The 20,556-nt window shown below is 41.5% G+C and overlaps 1 protein-coding gene across 1 annotated transcript; it reads right to left on the reverse strand.

Annotated features, from left to right (window-relative positions):
- Positions 1–5,192: 5,192 nt before the first annotated feature.
- LOC113172150 (BMP/retinoic acid-inducible neural-specific protein 3-like) lies at positions 5,193–18,451 on the reverse strand. Its single transcript, XM_026374992.1, has 7 exons — positions 18,192–18,451; positions 14,868–15,070; positions 12,565–12,785; positions 10,533–10,638; positions 9,463–9,699; positions 7,495–7,717; positions 5,193–6,327 (listed from the first exon to the last, which is right to left on the reverse strand). The coding sequence occupies exons 1-7, from the start codon at positions 18,449–18,451 to the stop codon at positions 5,193–5,195; spliced, it is 2,385 nt and encodes a 794-aa protein (XP_026230777.1).
- Positions 18,452–20,556: the final 2,105 nt, after the last annotated feature.

Below are 20,556 nucleotides of genomic sequence, written 5' to 3' on the forward strand. Positions count from 1 at the left end.
AAACATACCCCAAGATAAGCTACCCTGAGCAAAGCCAAATCAAAACATCAGTGCATGAAATAAATCTGCAGAACGAACAGACAGGGTGCATTACAGGATCCGGGCCTGTGCAAGTCAGTGCACATGGAGCACTGACTTGCTCCATGTGGTCGCTGAACTTTAAAACATCATGTGCATGAGCACAAACAGCATGTCCCTGGTGAACAGCAGAGGCAGGCTATTACAAATTTATTAGTAAGAAAATAAACAGAGCAAAGCTCTTATTGTTCAAATCAAATTATTTGTTGGCTGGCCACTGCTGCTTTTAGGCATAACCCACTGGTAATGCTTTCTTGAACTATTTAATACGATTTCAAAAGTTGCACGCTGTGAAAAGTACATTTGTCATTTTGACGTTTATTTGCAGGGAACGTGTTGAGATATAATGTTCAAAAAGTGGTGCATATTGTCTAAATTGAAAAATGAAGCTCAAATTTATCACCGAAAGCAAAAAGAGGGTGATATGAAGGTTTAGCAGACCTCTGTGGATCAGTGGTCACAGATAAGGGAGGCGGGTAGGACAAGCAAGAGTCATTGATTCAAAGTCGTTCTGTGATTTATGATATTAAAAGACCACGTTTTGAATGAATAGCAGAAAGTTTTCAGCCAACAGATATGAGAAAACGCTCATATATCATTTCAGCCTGCTTCCTGTGGTACAGTATGGGGAGTACATGTACAGTATATAAATGTCTTCCTTATAATCTGCAAAATACGTGTCGCTTCTGCCTGAAAATTCCTGCAAATAGCATCATCTGGCAGGTTGATCGGAGCTTTCAGAATTGGTCTGTTGATATGTCAGTACAGGGAAGACAGAAGTAGGTTTAATACCAAACCAGTCCCATAGAAAGCATGTTGAAAAGGTTTGTGTTTTTTTTTTTTTGTAGTCAATATTTCCAAAGGTTTGTTCAGATGCTGTTTTGCTGTGTTTCCTATGTGCATTTGGTTGTTGGTTAAAGTAACATGGTGACAACAAAATCTTTATTTAGATACTGCTCTCCACTGGAATACAGCAGAGCATTAGTACTAATGTAGCAAAAATTCACTTACAGGTGCTCTCTGCCCTCAGAATCAAACTGAACAACGCATAAGTGGAGGCTTTTTCAAACGAGGCTGAGGGAGAAGGTAAATGTCCTCAAACCAAAACCTGCCTTCTAAGCCAGAGCTGCGCATAACAGCAACATACTCCTTCTGTCTTCTCTGTCAGACTCACCCTAGAGGTGCACTGGACTGCTTCCAATAACACTGCACCACATTTCCACACCCTGATGCTGAATATTTGCTTGTTAAAGTGATTTTAAAGTCACACCAGATGCTCACTTTTAACCACAGGAATTAACCATTTACTGGGACCTGGTCCAGATTTAGTATCTTCCTCACACACAGCCTTTTCCCCTTCAGGCAATTTGAACATTCAGTGCAAGTTGGTAGATATTGGCAAGTTAAATGTTAGTGCTGTAACTACTTCCAGCATATAAACTACTGTAAAGGTAAATAACTTTTAAAAAGTGAGCAGAGCCAATCAGGAAATCAGGAATTTTTAAGGGCGATTTTAATGTGAGTAAACTAGCCAATACTATGATATTGTAATATTGTCTTCAATAAAAGGTCAATAAGAAATGTTAAATCGGTTAAAGAGCCTGTTCTCATCCCACTGTGTCACATAATGACAATTCCCTTCAAGTAGACACAGATGTAGACGAAATTATTGGCACCCTTCCCTTAAAGAAAGAAAAACCCACAAAGGTCAATGAAATAACTTGAAACTGACAAAAGTAATAATAAATGAAAATTTACTGAAAATTAACTCATGAAAATTAGACATTGCTTTTAAAAAATAACAAACTTATGAAACTGGCCTGGACAAAAATGATGGCTCCCTTAACTTTTTTTGCACAACCTTTCGAGGCAACCACTCAATCAAACGATTTCTGTAACTGTCAATGAGCCTTTTGAACCTGTCAACAGGTATTTTGGCCCTCGCCTCACAAGCAAACTGGGCCAGCTGTCTCTGGTTTGAAGGGTACCTTCTCCAGACTGCATGTTTCAGCTTTTTCAACAGATTTCCAATGTGATTTCGATCAGGACTCGTAGAAGGCCACTTTAGAATAGTCCAGTGATTTGTTCTTAGTCATTCTTGGATGTTTTTGGCTGTATTTTAGGTTATTATCCTGTTGGAGCACCATGACCTGTGACAAAGACCAAGCTTTCTGACACTGGTCAGCACGTTTTGCTCCAGAATGCCTTGATAGTCTTGGGATTTTATTATACAGTGCACAGATTTAAGAAACCCTGTGCCAGATGGAACAAAGCAGCCCCAGAACATAACGAGCCTCCTCCATATTTCACAGTAGGGACCGTGTTCTTTTTTTTGTATGCTTCATTTTTGCATCTGTGAACATAGAGCTGATGTGACTTGCCAAAAAGTTCCAGTTTTGTCTCATCTGTGCAAAGGACATTCTCCAAGAAGCTTTTTTGTGTTGTCAATACGTGTTTTTTTTATTTTTATTTTATTTTATTTGTTATCAACAGTGGAGTTTAAGTTTAACATGTTCCCTATGGTCAAATTATTTCACATCTTTTCTAGGGGTACTATCATTTTTGTCCAGGCCAGTTTCATTAGTTTGTTTTTTCAAAACAACAATCTTTTTTAGTATACTTTTTATTTGTTATTACTTTTATCAGTTTCAAGTTAATTCATTGACCTTTGTATAGTTTTCTTTACTCAAGGGAAGGGGGCCAATGATTTCGTCCATGTCTGTGTCAATGTTTAAGCTCAAATGTGGCCTATTAAAGATGCTACCATTTGTAATGAAATCAGTGCTTTAAGCACAACTTGACATTCTGCCACTTCATCCTGTGAACTGATGAAACAGATTTTTCTTACTGTAATGCTGCAGCATGATGCAGCATATGGTAATCTGAATGACAGTGGAGTGGTATGAGTACTGTACTATGCTCAGCACCTCATTTCCCAATCAAAACTGCATCAACCACCTCTTTTCATTCATTCTGAATGATAGCATCAGAGCAAACTGTGTCTGGCTTTAATCTCAAGAGAAACGTGTCTGGTGAATCTTGATGAAGCCGCGTCTTTGCTACAAGCTCTTTAGATGGTAGCCTAATCAAAGCCGCGCCATGCTGCTAGCCTGCAGCTCCACTGTCGACAGCCCTTGGAGGATTTAAGCTGATTTCCCTTTTGGTCAGAGTCACTCGTGTGAGGGTCCAGCTCACTCCGCTGGGCGAGAGTACTATCCTTTTGACTGATCCCAAGCTTACTGTTGTTTGATGCTGGGCATGTCTCTGCAGCTCCCCAGCTCATCTATCACAGTAACTGTGATTGGCGGACGGGGACGGTAGAGGAACGGAGGAGGGCTGGTGGACAACCCTCCCTTCTCTCACTATGTACTTAGTTATCTATGCCAAGGCCGTTCCCTCAATGGAGAATGGAGACCTTGTATTCTGAGAATCCAGATGGGCAAAAACAACACAGCACACACCACTACGACTGTCCACTGGGAGAGACGGTAAAAGAGAATATGAGGATGTTTCGATTCATGCCAGCATTTTGTTTAAAAAGGATTAAAATACTCTGCCCAGCCAAAAAAAAAAAAAAAAAAAAAAAAAGTCACACTCTAATATTTCGTTGCACCACTTTTACATTTACATTTAGTCATTTGGCAGACGCTTTTATCCAAAGCAACTTTCAAGTGAGGTACAAGGCAAAGACAGAGTAACCTTAAGGAGGTCTAAGAAGGTCTCTCCTTAGATGTTTTCTTTGCTTGATTCATGCCAATAATTTGACCTTTCTAAAACAGATTAACATCTTTTTCACAACCACAGGATGTGTCTTCAGACATGGTTGTTTAAGAAATGAGAAGCTACTTAATGCATCAGTGAGGGTTAAATAACTTGCTGAAAAATAATCATCTATGCAGTAATTATCCAATAGGAGGCTCTTACCTAATTTCTCAGTTAAATCCAGGTGGTGCCTTTTTTTTTTTATTTGGACGGGCAGTGTATAACTTAAATAATTTTAATGGCACTGGTAAATGATTTCTCATCTAACGTAGAATGAGCGATGGGCTCCTACTGCAGGGCGTTCACACATACAGAAACAAAGTAGTTGGCGGTGGCTGGACTCTGTTAACCCAGTCTACTAAAAATACCATTTCTATACAACTAAGCTGTGATCAGAAATACATTTTTGCAAATCAAATATGTTTTCTATTAACTTAACGATCAAATATAATATAACATGTAAATGTGATGCAAATGTAAAAGAGTCAATGCTGATTACATGCTTGCTACAAAAGCATAATCTCAGTTGTATTTTAGTTACATAGAGATATAATTTTCAGGCTATTCAGAGCGTTGGCTTTGGTAATTAGTTTGTTATAGGGGTGAGTTGCACTTAAAATGTTCTTTACATGCTCTGGTCTGATAGGATGGTTGTTGTCTGGCGCATCTGCCACCAGCAGCCACACCAACGACTGGAATTTATTTAATCTTCTCTTTCTTTAAACTTTCAATAATTCAGGGCATGTTTTTGCAAAGTTGAGCTTTTCTCAAATTTCTCCTGTAGTGCAGCTGGTCTCTCTTTGAATCAGTCTTGCTCTGTGGGGGTAGGCTGTGGCGGTGTTTTTATTACCAACGAACTGGCAGCTGTTGTTGACCCAGGCTTTTGTATCCATACCGTGTGCGTTAAAACCCTCGTATTAAAGTTTAGGTGTAACAGTCTAGATGTTTTTTTCAGCATTTTGTCCTCCTTTTCTCACTGATTTGAAGATTGTGAGTATCCTTTTGGAAGCAGTGATGCCATTTTACACCATCAGAGTTTAGCAGAAGAAGAATTCTTACATTTTGAATTCCTAAATAATATATAAGGGTGTGTTTTAAATCTTAACTTTGACTGTTTTTTCATATAGCAATTAATATTTAATATAATACAGAAATGCTTAATTTGAAACCAAACTTTCAAGGGCTTTAATCCAATCTACAACTCATATAATAAAAACATCAAATTTAATTGCACATAGTGTATGTACAACAAAGAACAGCATACCATACACTTAACACATATGAGTCCAGCAGACACAGGATACAGGCCTGTCTGTTGCAAAGAAATAGTACAAAACATCAAATAGTGGCCACTAAGTACACAGTTTATTTGCCTCGTACTCCACATAGTTCGGCTGCCTGGCACTGAAAGCTTGCAGGGCAGTGAGTATTCTGGTCACATCTGTGCTCGACAGTTTGAGTCTGTGGCGGAGCAGACAGGCGAACAGATCCAAGTGCGGGCCTCCTGGAGGCGAGAGGCGGTTTACCCTGTAGCGCAACTCCACCAGCTGCAGCAGGGCTGAGTCCTGTGATCCCTGAGTATACGGGTAGTCTATCTGCAAAATCAGGTCCTGGATCGCCTCAGGGTCAAAGTGCACGCTGTATCCGAACAGCTGCATGCTGTTTACCTTCATGTAGCCGATGTTGTTAGTGGGTTCGGTCTCCTCCAGAGGCTCATAATAGAACGTAGCATTCTTGTTTCCTCCTGTTCCTCCCAGAGAGTCCCTGATACGACTTCTCAGATAGAAATGAACTGTCTCAAAAAAGCTCTTCCATCTGTTTCCTAAAGTCAACGTCCAATTATAGCAGTCCAATGGGATGTCCAGCTTGGTTCGCTCCCAGTCAGGGTATCCATGCTGACCTATAGGCATGGTCCAGCTTTCTGAATGGCTACCCCCGAAGGGATTTACAAACAGAGACAGAGCTGGCTCCAGAGTGCTGTTCCTAGTGAGGCAGAACTGAAGGGCGAGCCCAAGGAGCACATGAACACGGTTGGACTTCACCCGGTTGCTCTTGAGGGTGAGCAGCATTCTTTTTCTCCAGGACGGGTCAAACCAAGTGTTTACACGCACGTCGTTGCTCACAAAGACAGCATGCAGAGAGATGCGAGGGTCCCGCCGCTGGAGCAAGTAGCGCATCTCCAGATCCTGCAGATCTCGGTCGCTCTCCAAGCCTAAGTAGGGGTCTGTAGGGTCGGGCACAGCAGGCCGGCAGGCTCCTTGGGTCAGAATGAAGCCGTAGTTACAGCTGGAGCATCGCGTTCGGTTCTCTGTTGAACAGGAGGCACAGCGGGGGCCATCACCCACAGAGCAGGGAATGAGGCCCTGGCAAGGTGGATGTTTATAAGGGCAGGAGCAGCTGCGGCTTTCGTCACTGTAAACACCAACATGGTTGTTCTCACTGCAGTATAAAATGGAGAGGGCATAGCTCAGCCAGAACTGCAGGGGCCTGTTGGAGAGACAACAGCTGTGTTAAACACTCTGGGTTCTGAGTTACTTCACTGCTGCTTTTGTTATTACAGAAATTTCGATCTGTCACTTCAGTTCTTTTTTCATGTTTTTGTGAATATGCAATGAAGGAGATGTTTTGTCCAACAGGATTAATCCTGCCTTTCCCCCCCCCCCAAAAAAGTGTGTTGTTTTCATGTGCAGCAAAAACAATTTGGGCCAAATGCAGACTCAGCTGGAGTTACAGAAGCAAAATCAGATCAAAATGAATATTTAAATCTACTGAATTCCCCTTCTGTGGTGCAGATGGGTGGCGATGACACACGCAGACTCACGCAAACACAGACAAACAGATGCACATACCCATACATACACTGGTAACTATCATATCCATCTCAAGTTTATTACCTTATATTTACAGCCCAATAAAAACATTACGAACACTATTACATAAAAAGAAAAATATATATGCACATGCTTTTGTCTAGTAAGAACACAAAAATGAATAATTTACTTACCTTATGATCATAAACATCTTTGATTTAAGGGTGTAATAACAAATTGGACTGTGGACTGAGGAGGCAGTGCCTGCATTTGACTTGCACACTGATAAATTGCATCATTTAGTTAATTTCCCTGCCAGATATAGCTATTAACATAGAGTGTTCATGGGAGAGGCATTAATCTGAATGAAGTTATGACCACGGTGGTCTTTGGTATGCTGCTGAAATCAAGCACCCAGGTGGGAGTGCTGCTGAAATGGCAGCTGTAACCGAAAAAAACAGAGGAACAGATATGAGCAAAGTCGATTACTGTCCACTGCAGTTTAAATTGTGGCTTTGTAAAAATAAATTAATTTAGTCTTGAGGAAGATTGAGACGCTGGAGTCACAGTGAAATGCGTCTCTTTGGCCAAACATGATCCCGTTTGTCTTTTTCTTTTTTCCCACTGGGGCAGAGAAGCAGCTCTTGCTCCTGTCAGCACTTTTCACCTCACTCCACAACTCCTTTTCCTCAAGTGCCTTCTAATAAGTACCGTCTCGCTCTGCCGCTTTCTTCCAGCGCCTGACGCATAAATCATTTTCATAATTATAAGTTTTGGGGAGCACCTTGGGTTAACAGGCTGCAGCATAAATACTCCTCCCTCCTTCTCCTGTCTTGCTACTCACCTCGGCCTTTGCAGGACTATTTTGGGCTGTTTTCTGCATCTCTTGCTGAGGATGAAGAGCTTGTTAGCGGTGCGGCGAGCTTTGGTGAAAAGCTGGTTGCTACTGGTCTCCAGCTGCCTGTAGCGCTGGAGAAGGCTGGCATCCGTCCTCCACAACTGTTCCACGACAGATGTGTTTACAGCGTAATGGGTTGGCAGTTTCCCAACAAAGCTTTGTAACTCCTCTGGAAGGAAAAGGAACATGAATAAGTCAACTCTGGCCTGTAACAATATCCAAAAAACTGTCTACTCCTCATTGTTAGTCCCAGAAAAGCAAACGGTGTAAGAGGAGCAATAACAGCTGCATCCCGCCAAGAAAGCATGCCTGATTCTTTTCTTTGGAGGGAGGATTGCTGAGCTCAGCAGGATGTCATAGTTTGTTTCTGTGAAAAGAGATGAAGATGCTAATCACCGCCTGTTGCAAACATTCAACACTGTACACCTTCAAGGCAACTAGTCTGACTGACACTGTTAGCTGATGCCGCCTTGAACCGTGTGAATGTGAGACAGGTCACCATGGTAACACTAATAACTGATCTCAAACTTGTCAAAAAAAAAAAAAAAAAGTGCTTCAGAAAAGTTCCCTGACATTTCTTGTGCTACAGCTGGAAGGTTGCGTTTCGCCTCTCAGTAATACAAGTTCTTCCTCTGTCACTCTCTTTTATATTTAGAAACAGGCTTCAGTTGCCGCCGAAAAACATTTAGTGTCGTCCCCACCGCCCATTTGCTCCCACTTGCTCCTACTTGCTCCCATTAACGCCCGCTCTGCTTTAAAGGCTGTGTAGCTTTTTTAAATGCAATCAATGCGTCACATGATGTAGAACATAACTTCGCTTTGCTCCCATTAACAGCAGCTCCTTTCTATTGATTTGTGCCACACAACAATCGATCAGTTCTGGGGCAAATATCTGTGTAAATGCCGGTTGAGGCTGCAAATCTTCTCTATGGTGGCATCGTGTGTTTGTGGTAATTATAGCGCCGACTCGAAAATGATGTAATAATACATCATTAGGTGGACACCAGCCAGGCTTTGTGTGATTGCTGCTTCATTTATTTGTTTAGAAGCCTTTTTTTTTTTACCCCCGCAGTGTGCAGAGCTGAAGGAAATTGCTATACGAGTCATGAAAGAGGAAAATACAATGTGCTCTTATCAGGGTTTTCAGTCAATATCAGACAATCAATGGAAGAGCTCTACAGTGATGCTCTAACGAGGACAATGAGCTCACTGGTGCTCTAGATGTAGTGGTTAGGTCAACATATTAAAGCAATCATTCAACATTTTATGATTTCATATCCTCGCTTTATTCCCATTATCTTATTTTTTTTATGTTGTTATTCAGATAGCTGTGATTTTTTTTTACTTTACTTAACTTTTAATTAATGCTTTTTTTATAAATTCTGTACTCTGAGCTAACAAACAGCTTTTCTTCTTAGAACTAGAAGCATTGTACAGTTTTAGGGACAAAAACAACCAATCTCCTCATAAGCTCTGAGTCATTTTGAATCATTTTCTGGTTCTTCGCAGGACTTTCATTAGAAGGAATGGACTTTTTTAAAGGGTCTGCCTATTTTCACACTCTGGAGCCCTGAGCACCTAGAGAGCACCAGAACCATAATTTCATTTGTCACGCTGACGCGATGATTGACAGGACTCTTGATTCAGTGTCTCGCAGCTGCCAGTGTTTGACAGGCAGCAATGAATTTAGAACAAAAAAGCAAGATATATTTTAGTTCACGCCAGCTTTTAAATACAAATTCAAGCTCATTATTTTCTGGGTAAAAATGACCCCGTGTCTCAAAGTGCAGGATACTGACAGAGATTTTAAAAGCCACTGTTCCATCTGTGGGTTTTTTTTTGAAAGCGCCATTCGATCTGACATTTTCAGGTCCCATTTTGGAAGGTGACAGCGAATTAAAATCCCTGACTCACCAGATTCTTCAAACTCCTGGTTAGTCAGCCTCCAGGCGTCTTTGATGTTCAGCAGGTTGTTTTCCAGAGTGTCCAGGTCAGAATGGGGGCAGTTACACTGAGGGTAGTCCACGCCGCACTTACACCAGCAGTCACCGCTCTGGCAAACAAACTCGCCCTCGGATTTACAGCCGATGTAGTTGAGAGCCGCCTGGATGAAGCGACTCTGCAGGTATCCTGGAAGGACGACCTGGAGTCCTGTGGAGGGGGGAAAATGTAATCAAAGTAAATCAAGGAAGTTTACAAATAACGACTGGTCATGCTACAGCTCTATATATTTTTAATAGTCATAAAAACTAACAATGAATTGATCCAACAAACAAATATTGTCCAGCCAAAGCGTGCTATGGCTTCTTGTTCTGTCTAAGCCTCTGTTGTCTAAAAACAATTAAAACACTAATCACCATCCTCTTGTTGACAAAGTAGAGAACCAAATATAGAATAAATGCCACTAAAAACCAAAAATGCACTAATTACTCCTGGTTAAATAACGTTTGTGTCTAAGCTGTTTTAGCACACAACTGCTTGTTTTTAAAGAACCTACATAGAGATAGGCAAGAAATTAAATGAAAACTCGAGTAAATAAACTGACTGGAGAAACATAATGAAAGCAGATGCTTTCACGCAGGTGGGCTGCATGGTACAATTGAGCAATTAACGGCCGATCATGCTCTGTGGCAGGTATAAAAACACTGAGCGGAGACAGCTGATGCAGGTTTTGCATCGATATGGCAAGAAACGATGTAAGAGCGACTTTGAAAATAGAGTTCACTGTGGGAGCACAGGTGGCAGTGACAAAGACTGCTCAACAGAGAGAAGTGGGAAAAAGTTTTGAGGATATGGTCATATATATATATATATATCATATAAGTCATGTAGCCAGAGACAATGGCAAGGTTTTTCCCCAAGAGTCCATCAAAAACTAAGCAGAACTAGTTCTATTTTTATACCTATTATGAGAAATACATTGAGTGGTGGCCACACAAAACACAGTGAGCTATTGCCTCTATGATGCTGAGGCAGATCTTTACCCTGTAGCTGAACCTTGTTTTCAGGACTGTGAACCAGTACGGAGCTGACTGTATCCAGATTGTCATAGTTGCTGCATCCGAGCGGCCCAGTTCTGGTTTCTGTCACCTGCAAGAATAAAGAGAGAGTGCAGCATAAATCCCCTGTCTGGCGAGTGTGTCTTTGTTGTCTTTTTTCATTGTGTGTGTGAGACAGTTACGTGACTCACTTAAGCTGCTCGAGTCTTCTATTGTGTTTGGATGTGTTCCCCCACATTAAATATGAAGAACAGACAGCGCATCGACTCGTTTTACTTGTGTACTTATTAAAAAAAGATGGTCGAAAAAAACATAAAAAGCTTCATCAAATACATTTTATGCCTCAAATGAATATTAATGCAATGAGTCACTGTGAAGTTATACTGAAAAGGTCTTCAATCACAAAGCGTTCTCTCCTCACACAGAATAATTTGTTCTGATCTGAGACAAGAAATCAACTTTAACTTCCCCCCAACTGGAAAACTTTAAAACTGATTCACTTCTGTGCGTACATCAGTTCTAGCAGTAATTATTCTTGATTTTAAAGTTAGAGATTGTGACACACTGAGACACAAAAACACATAACTTACTGTGCATTAGCATAAGTTTATGCTCAGAATTCGTTCTGTTTCGCACTGACTGCCGTGCTGAATGTGACTTTAATGAATGGCTATGTATTACAGCCAGGTGCTGCTTTACATTTCTCATAAAATGCACTATTCATCTCCCCCCCCCCTCTTTCTCTCACTCTGATCTTCAATCTGCCTGAACTCCACACATGCTGCAAAGTGGTAAATGAATGGAAGTCAGCCTGGCTGGAAATTAATGGAATGATATCTCTAATCCATCAAGTTGATGCACACCCAGAGGAACAAGTTCTCAGTTCTGTGTGTGTGTGGGGGGCACTTGTCTTCATCAGTGGCTACTCACTTTAGCATCTACGTTTGCCCCTCAGACTGATTAATGCGTACACCCTAATAGCCACTTCAGATGATAAAATGGATGATTGGTGTTTTATACTAGAGGAAGTATGACTGCTGCTGCTTTATTCTGCTTTTTAAAACGTTCTGCTCTGGAGTCAAAGTGTTGGTTTTGCCATACTGGTCAGTTGATTAGTCACTGATTAGAAACAATACATCTTGCAATAAAAACTCCAAGAAACTGAATCTGACTTAAATCAAGTGTGATGTTCGTTCAACTTTTCCTCTGCACATGTGAGTTTTCTGTGATAATAAGCTGAAGATAAAAACCCCGCAGCTACAACAGGTGAATCTCCTACTGCCAGACAAAATCTGTAAATAAGCATTTGTTCTTAATCCTACCTGATTAAAAAAGTTATGGGGAAAAATCCCTGAGGTGGTATTAAAGGATTTCATATTAGCTTTAAGTTGATCTATCAGAGTGTCATGAACTAAAACTCTGCTCTACATGCACAGAAAGTGCACTCACTTACTTTAGTTGACTAATTTCATTTCATTCAAAATATGACGTTCAGATTAAAACTGTGCTTATGGTTTGCTTCTTGACTATGATACATTGTTAAACTACCCAGGAAACTTAATTAAAATTAGCTGCACATCAACCAATTACAACATTAAATACTGCTTTCATGCTAATAGGCTACATCATCAATATCGATCCAGTAATACTGATTTACATATACACATATCTAAAGCTGTATGGACCTTTTGATGAGGTCTCAAACTATAAAACTATCAAAACTATAAATTGGCTGCAGGGTAAAATTAACCTATCTTTGTATGTTGCTGCTGTATTGACCCACACTGAATTTTAACCATGTGGTGTGTTTATACATTTATTAATTCATCAAGGCTGAATTCATTTTTCTCTCCATCCATTCATGTTTTGTATGATCAGCTGGACCCACCTCACTTCTTTACATCTCGCCGCTCCTAAATGCAGGAGGCTGACAAACAAAAAGTCAGGGGAACATTACAGCGGCCTCCAGAGTGGGAGGGTGCAGCGTTTCCTGTGATCTTTTATGACTTCCACATACCCGTATGGCAGTGGATGCGATCTGGAGGTGGTGCAGCCTGCGTAAGGTGCTCTCTCTGTCGGTGAAATAGGAAGCAGCCAGCTGGTGGAGGGCCTCCAGCGTCACTGTCCCTGTAGTGTTTGAGTTCCTGTTGCCGCTGCTGCGGCTGCCCTCGACCACCGAGGGTGAAGACTCCTGGCTGAGCTTCCTTTTGTCCACGTATATCGTCAAAGACTCCTCCCCTGGTGACAATCAGGCACAATGAACGAGAGATTCATTAGCTCTAACAGAGCAGCACTAATCACCTTTCATTAGTCTCTTTTCAGCTTGGATAGAAAAGCACAGCAGTGATTAAGTACTGTGGGAGAACTGATGGTTTGGATGATTGGAGGAAAAGGCACATACAAGACCTCTGCATCTATTAAACTCCTCAGGAGCTTATTTAAGACCATTGATCAAGTTCCCCTAATTATTTTAATTATCCTTATTATATTTGACAAAAAATTAAAAGCAGATCTCAGGTCAGCACCACCTCGCCAAGGGACATTTCTAAGGATTACAATTACAAGAATTATTCAAAAATCAGGCAACTAATCCAACACTGAAAAGTCTTTTCTCACTTTCAGCATTATGTTTGAGGCATTTTGTCAAAGAACAATGCTCAACTTGAAAACTCTTACTTGAGGAGTTTTTAGTTGTTTACGTTTCTACATGTTTATAGATGCTACATGACAAACAGATCATTAATACGATCTATTACCTTTTGAAGTAAAAGTCTCAGATTCCAGGCAAACACAATTAATCATTATATCTTGGAGCATGACGTTGACAATAGGTGAAATCAAACATTAAATCCTCCCTTAACTGCATGTCAGAGCTATTTTGCCAATGCAGATATCACTGGACCTTTTCCCAAACTGTTCCCTTGTCACTAGCACTTAGTGGAGAGCCGCTCCATGTGAATTATTTGGTAATGCGAGCGATACACGTGCAGATAAATGAGATTTTCTCCAAATCAGTTGTCTCTCCTTCTTTAGCCAGATTATAAAAAGCATTTATATGACAGTGAGGAAATCAGCTTTCTGAAGAAAGCTGACTGTAACCAACTCACTGACATTAGGAAACTGGGAGCAACCAGCCTACCATTGTTCGTGGCTCTATAACAAAGCAACTTCTGCCTCCTGGTTGTCACGGTTTGCTAAAGGTCCTTGTCAGGTAAACGCCAGACATTTCAGCAAACAGCACATTAACTGACTGCGGTTGGGCTCAGTATCACAGTAGAGGCAATTCAGATTCAACAAAGATTTCACGTTTATGCAACAATGCTGCTCCGGTGTCAGAATAACTGTAACTAATAACTCTCTAGTCTACTTTATTACTTCATAAATTCAATAATATTTGCAGCATTACTGTGAGCAGGAAACTCACTGAAGCATAATAAAATAAGTATACCTTCTTTATCTAAGTTACTGCAGATGCTGTAGTTGCTCCAGTGCAAAGATAATCGACAGGAATTTTTGTGTTTTGTTTTGATAATATTCGATATGGCACCTGTTGACAGTCTGGTCTGCGGTCTCACTGGACAGGGACTTCCTCCTCAAAAATCCCATTTAAACCAATTGAACATCAGCTATCAGGAAAAGAGATCAGCAGCTTGGTGATTGTTTGTTGATTCTACTGTGCGGAGAGACAACTGAATCTTTGTCTTTTCTTTATTAAATCTGCATGATATAAAAGAGTGAAATAATGCACAGCCTTTTGTCTTTATTTCTGAGATGCCGCTAGCCAAATCCTAAGTCTAGTGCAGGTTTTTTAGCCAGTTTCTGTACTAAAGCCAAAGCCAAAGTAAAAAAAACTAAGAAATCCTGGGCACCACATCACTCTTTGCAGTTGTCAACTAAATTTATATTTGGATAGCTCCTTAAAATTTGCATTATACATTTCAAACCCACTCTTCTAGATATTGATTTATTAAAGGGTAAGAAGATACTGTAAGCCAGCGGTGGATAAATGATGTGCTGAACAAAAGTAATGAAGCTCTGTTTAGGGACCTACGCTGTTTTGACAACCAAACAAAAATATTAAATCTGTCTTTTGCTGCTTTCTCCAATTTATTTTTTTTTACACTAAACCAGAAAGATGAGTTTTTTTATGACCCAAAAAAAAAAAAAAAACACTGATCCAGAAAAATGATTGCATGCTTTGTTGTTTAGAAAGCAACAGACGGTAAAATCTGTGTCCCATGCGCTAACAAAATAAAAAAACCTTAAATCAGAAGCTGTGTGAATCGTTCTTGCTACGAATCTCAGCGTACTCTACTGTACCTCCCAGCGTGGCGGAAAGGAGGAGGTGGGTGCCGTATTTCTTGATTACACTCTCTGTAATCGTCTGGAGAGTTGGCCGCCTCCCCAGCTGGCGGATGGTCTGCATGAAGTCAGGGTCGAGGGGCAGAGCCAAACCACCGCTGCCACCAAAACTGTCTCGTTTCTCTACTGCCAGGCTGTTGACCTTCCATCGACCAAACTCTCTGCAACACCACACACGCACATAACACACATAAACATGTTTCCATCACCTTTCACTGAGAAGCATTCATTTCCTGGAAATTCTCCTTAATCCTCAGCGCTACCCTTCTTGCCAACACCTAACCTTATTCCAAAATCTCCTGATTTACATTATAGCGACTTGCTTTGGGATGTCAAAAGAAAGGTGGCTTCACACAATGTCACTGTATAAACAGATTTACCAGAAAATGAATAAACAAGTACACACACACACACACACACACACACACATTTTGCTCACTTGGCTGAGGCCTTTAGTAGCGTATGAGGCCACAGGCTGCTGTTTAACAAGCTGTGGTGAGAGCAAAGGAGTAAGTGAATGTGTGTTACCCACACTGAGGCACATACAGTATATTGTACAGTGTACTGACCACACACACACAAACACACACACATTTGTTGTTAACACATAATGAAGCTGTAATGTATCCTCTGAGGAGTTTGATGTATAAGATGTATGAGATTTTTAACTAGCTAGTTGTATTTTTTGAGGTAGTGTAAGATAAGTGTGGGCTTTGCCCTTTGACCTTCACGTTGGGAAGTACTAGATGTATAATTTCTTAGCATCTTGGAAAGAAAACAGGGAAAATAACGTTATTGCAGACAGTTTGATAGTTACTTAATAGATTCACGTGAATATGAAGATATTTAAACTTATTAGCATTCATTCTTCTTTTTGGTTAAACAGCATTGTGTTCATTCCTGTGCTCCAGTAGTGCTGATAGGTGATTTTGTTACCCTTGCAGACCAGCTGTTTCCCTTTGTTTCCTATTTTTAAGCTAAGCTGAGCTAATAAATGGCTGGAACCTGGCTTCATACTTAGCCCACAGACATGTGTGGTATCCATATTATATATGATTCTTATGTAACTCTTGTAAATAAGATGAAGGGTAATTCACAAAATATCATTTTGAAAATGTTATATATAAAAAAAGAATGGCTCAATTTAAATAAGACTAGTGATGTTTTGGTGTAAAAACATATTCAGATTCACTTCTGCAGTCAGGCTTCACACCAGTTTTTTGTCAAATGGGAGTGCATATTTTCCAAATCGTAATTGCTGCTTGTTAAAATTAGCTAAGCTCCTCCACAATCTTTCACTACACCCCATAGAAACTGCAGAAGTGCCCCTCGTACATCTAACGGGGCTTAGACTTGTCACTTGTCAAAGCTTTAAATAACTCCTGCATGGGTAAAACAGGACTTGTAATGCGACGACGTAACTCCCACCGCAGCGGAAAAGTGCAAAACAAAGTCCCACATCATCAGCTGTCACTATTTGTTATCTTGTGCCCTTTGGACACAAGTCTCACTGAACTCAAGGTACTGAAAAAGCATCTCTCTGTGTTTCTCCCTCGCTCCACAGCACCGGTTCCTCTCCCCCCGATGCTGCTTGTTGCTCTGTGTACCTCGCTCCCCCTCTGGGATGGCAATCAAATCTCTGCCATAAGAAAAACAATCGGCAGAGAAATAATTGGCGATCCAGGACAGTGTGGAGTGTGTCATTACAGCCAATCATCATAATGAGGGACAGGCTGAGTGCCTGAACCTGGTGGACAGATGGGTGGTGTAGATCCAGCCCAGAGTTAAGCCTACAGCTATTCCATTTGCAGGCACATATTGGAAACAGTAGTGTTTGCTGTATGAACTGGCTCAGATATAAAACCTCGAAGCTTTACTGTATATACTGTAAGCAACAGCGAGGAAAACAAGCTATAGGAGACAAACTGACAGTTTAATGCGTGACTGACAGCCATATGCTGATCTTGGTGATGCTACAGCTCTGACAGAGGCCACAGGGGTAGAACAGCAGACCCCAGGCTAAAAGGGCTCAAAATATAGATTTGACACACTTCTAAGAATAAATGTGGGTGTTTACATCAGTTATTTTCTCCTAATTTTATCAAATAAAGACAATAAGTAAGCACTGGTTCACGCTGATGCTCCTTTTTTTATGCTGAGTTGGGTCTCATATGCTATCCTACATCACTAATCCTTCTACCAGCCAAAATGTGAGCAGGCAGTTTACAGGTTGCAGGATCGACTGCTTCAGATGAGATGTCAGCCAGTCAATACACATGGTGGCTGCCTTCGACAGTCCAAGCTGTTCACTTTGTCACCTTCAATGATTTTCAGTAATTATGGAAAAGGTTTGGTAAATAAGAAGCCTCAAGTCAGGGGACTACGGGGACGTTTATGCAGCAGGCCCACTGAAAATAATGCAGGTGTTGCAAAGAGATAAACCTGATGGTCTGAAAGATTATTGAGAGGAGATAATGGACCAGTTGATTTATACATGCAGACAATAAAGTCATTGTCATAAGGAAGCCCTTGGTGTGGTCCACAACATAAAAGATGCATAATCCCTGTGTTGATACTGAAGGTACTGATATGGCACCCAGCACTTACGTAACAGCAATAACATGTCATCAAGTGCCATCATATATATCATCTATATATATATTCAGACACATATCTTATTGCATGTATGTTGGACTGAAATCAATTTATTGCAACTGTTCTAATAGAAAGAAATAAGCAGAAACATATGGCAAGCCTGAAAAACAATCGTGAGGAAAATTTAGACGAAGGCAGCAGCAGCAGCTGAGAGAGGATGTGACTGTTCACACACTATTCATGCGACTGAACTCCTGCTCCAGAGGTCATTTAAGGCATCAACAATAACAGCACTAAATCTAAGAGAGCAATACATATTCAATGCTGTTCAGATGAGATAGGTTTTTTTTTTCAGTGAGTATCCTCAAAGACGGGAGCAAAGGGCAAATTTAGCATAGCTGGAGTATTTTAATGTGGTGCAGGTGTGATACCTGAGAGGCCAAACTTGAGAGTGTGCAGGTTTTCATTCCAAACACTACAGCAGCTGCTTCCCCTGATTAGTTCCTCTCTAGCTCAAAGTGCTCATCAGTGAAATTACCCAGTGCCATGTTTGGAGGAAATGAAAACCTATAAACACTCAGAGCCCAAACCTGAAACTCCTGAAAGCCACACACCACAAACACAACCCAGGATGGTGCGCACACAGTGAATGCTTTACACACACGCACACGCACGCATCTGCCTCACCTGTAGATCTTATATCTGGTGCTGAAGCCTTGCTGGTACCTCTCCGCAGCCTCCGTGAACTCCAGGGACTGGTGGAAAGGTCCCTTATCCGACAGCAGCCAGCCCAGGGAGTCGGGGGCGCCGTCGCCTTGTCCGGCGGCGGCGGCGGCGGCTGTGGCTGCAGCAGAGGTGGAGGTCCAGCAGCAGCAAAGCCAGAGGCTGAGAGCCGCCCCCTCCCATAGCAGAGACAGCCGCTTATGACTGATTCTCTGACAGCTCATGCTTCACCCAGCGACACCTCATCCTCTCCGGACTGGGAGGAGGACAGACAGTTTAACACGTTTCAGGAATGAGAAAGTGGCGCGCAGTGAAGATCTGGCCGCAGAAGGTGGAGATTTCTCACAGACACAGAGAGTTAAACAGACTAATTGCATGATCGGATGTTTTATTTCAGCCCCATGCTGAAAGGACACTCACCTAATTATTCATTAGGGACCTTATACATTCTGCAAAGAATAAAAAAGTCTCCCGATCTCGCATGAGCTGCGAATGAAACCGTCTCCAGTTCAGTGATCCAGAGGGAAAAACTCCTTTATTCAGTCCTTTCATTCACGCCTTACTCCAACTTCACGTGTGCTCACTTGATTTCCAGGAGACGATGCTCCAGCACCCGAGCACCCATCCGCTCCTCGGCGAGAAGTTGCAGCGACGGAGACACGAACACAGAGGAGTTCACGCTGAGGATACCCGGCGCGCAAAGAGGTATTTCCAAAAAAAAGGTCTAATGCAAAACATAGATATCTCCATCCAGAGTGAAATCCCCTTATTGCACCGTACGCTCCATAAAGTGGTTGATTTGTGAAAAAATCAAATGTGCGTGTGAGCTGTTATTCCCCCCCCCCTCTGCTGCGTAAGAAGCTGGTGGATGAATGAGCGCCCGCTTCAGCACAGAGAGCTTTTCTTCCTCTGCTTTTTTTTTTTTTTCCAAGTGAGATAGCAAAAGGGCGAGCAAGTGCATCATGATGAGGCTAAAATATACAGTCTGAGCGGATCCAAGTTTGGAGCAAAGCTGGGTGGTGATGATTGCGCATCACTGAAGCTGCCATCATTCACCATTACCTTCACATAATTCACCCTCATTATTTGCCATCACAGCGGGTCCCCCCCTCTCTTTGAACGTGTTAAAAAGAGTCTGATAATAGGCCAATTATCTTCTGTTTCCTCCCCCCCTTTTATTGTCCTGCACCACAGCTTCAGAGCCTGCAGCTTACCAGTCTGTGTGGCCCACACTGACCTCTCCTATGATGAGATGCACATTGCTGGATTTAAAAAAAAAAAAAAAACAACTCAATAATTACAAGCCATTATCAGGGAACATGTTTCTTGGGTGATGTGATTCAAGTTCAACGGTGCACTCAGTTTGCCACCTCCACGCAACACGATTTGCATTAAAAAAAACTGCCTCTGCAATTTAAGGATGGTTAAATTCCAAATTATGCAAAAAGAAATGTGTGACCTGCAACTTGTAAATAATACACTGCTTTGACCACTCAGAGCATTTTAGTGGAGATTCGTGTTGGTAATGGCTTTTTTTTTTTCCCCAGTAAGAAGAGATCACATCACAACCACTAGATGCACAGTTGAGGACGTTTTCCGCTATGTAAGCAGCGAATGACAGAGGGAAGTCAGCTGCCACAAGCCTTCAAATTGTGGTGGAGGTTTTTTAGAGATGAGGTTCAACAGGTACAGCGGATAAATCTTTAAATTTGACTCTTGAGTTTGCTCTATGAGGGTTACAACAATAAAGAATAGTAGAATCTATATTCTTGAGCCAATGTTGGTGCTATTTTATGTTTATGTTTACAAAAAGAGTCCTTTATCTCGCGCTTTCAAGTCATCTTGTCATTATGCCTCCCATTCACACTGGAAACCTGATTGACAAAGACCTCTGTGTGTTAAATGGGCTGTGAGGAGGGTGTCTGTTATCCATGATGAGGTTGAATCAATAGTCTGCTTCCATTGATTCCCTTTGGCTTTAATGTTATTTGGTCAGGGATGCCAGGGGATGTTTCTTTTCTTTTTCAAGCTCAAGTTAAGACAGTCAATTCAATGAGGAGAGGTTGCATCTTCAAACTCGAAATAGCTGTAGTCACTGTCACGTCTAATGACACACGTCTGGACTTTCTCGATCAACTAGAACGCTTTGGAATTCAAAGCAAGCAGCTTCTCCTGCCTTCAACGGGGGTTGGGGGTTGGGGGGGGGGATTCGCCTCCCCAAGTAGCCGATCTTGGCACAAGCGGCATCTGTAAAGATAGGAAAGTGTTCACTTGCTTGTGCAACAAAGGGAACACATTAAATATTCCAAATTGTAATTTGCGTGGAGAA

The sequence above is a fragment of the Anabas testudineus genome, chromosome 17 (assembly GCF_900324465.2).
Source record: "Anabas testudineus chromosome 17, fAnaTes1.2, whole genome shotgun sequence".
Lineage (NCBI taxonomy): Eukaryota > Metazoa > Chordata > Actinopteri > Anabantiformes > Anabantidae > Anabas > Anabas testudineus.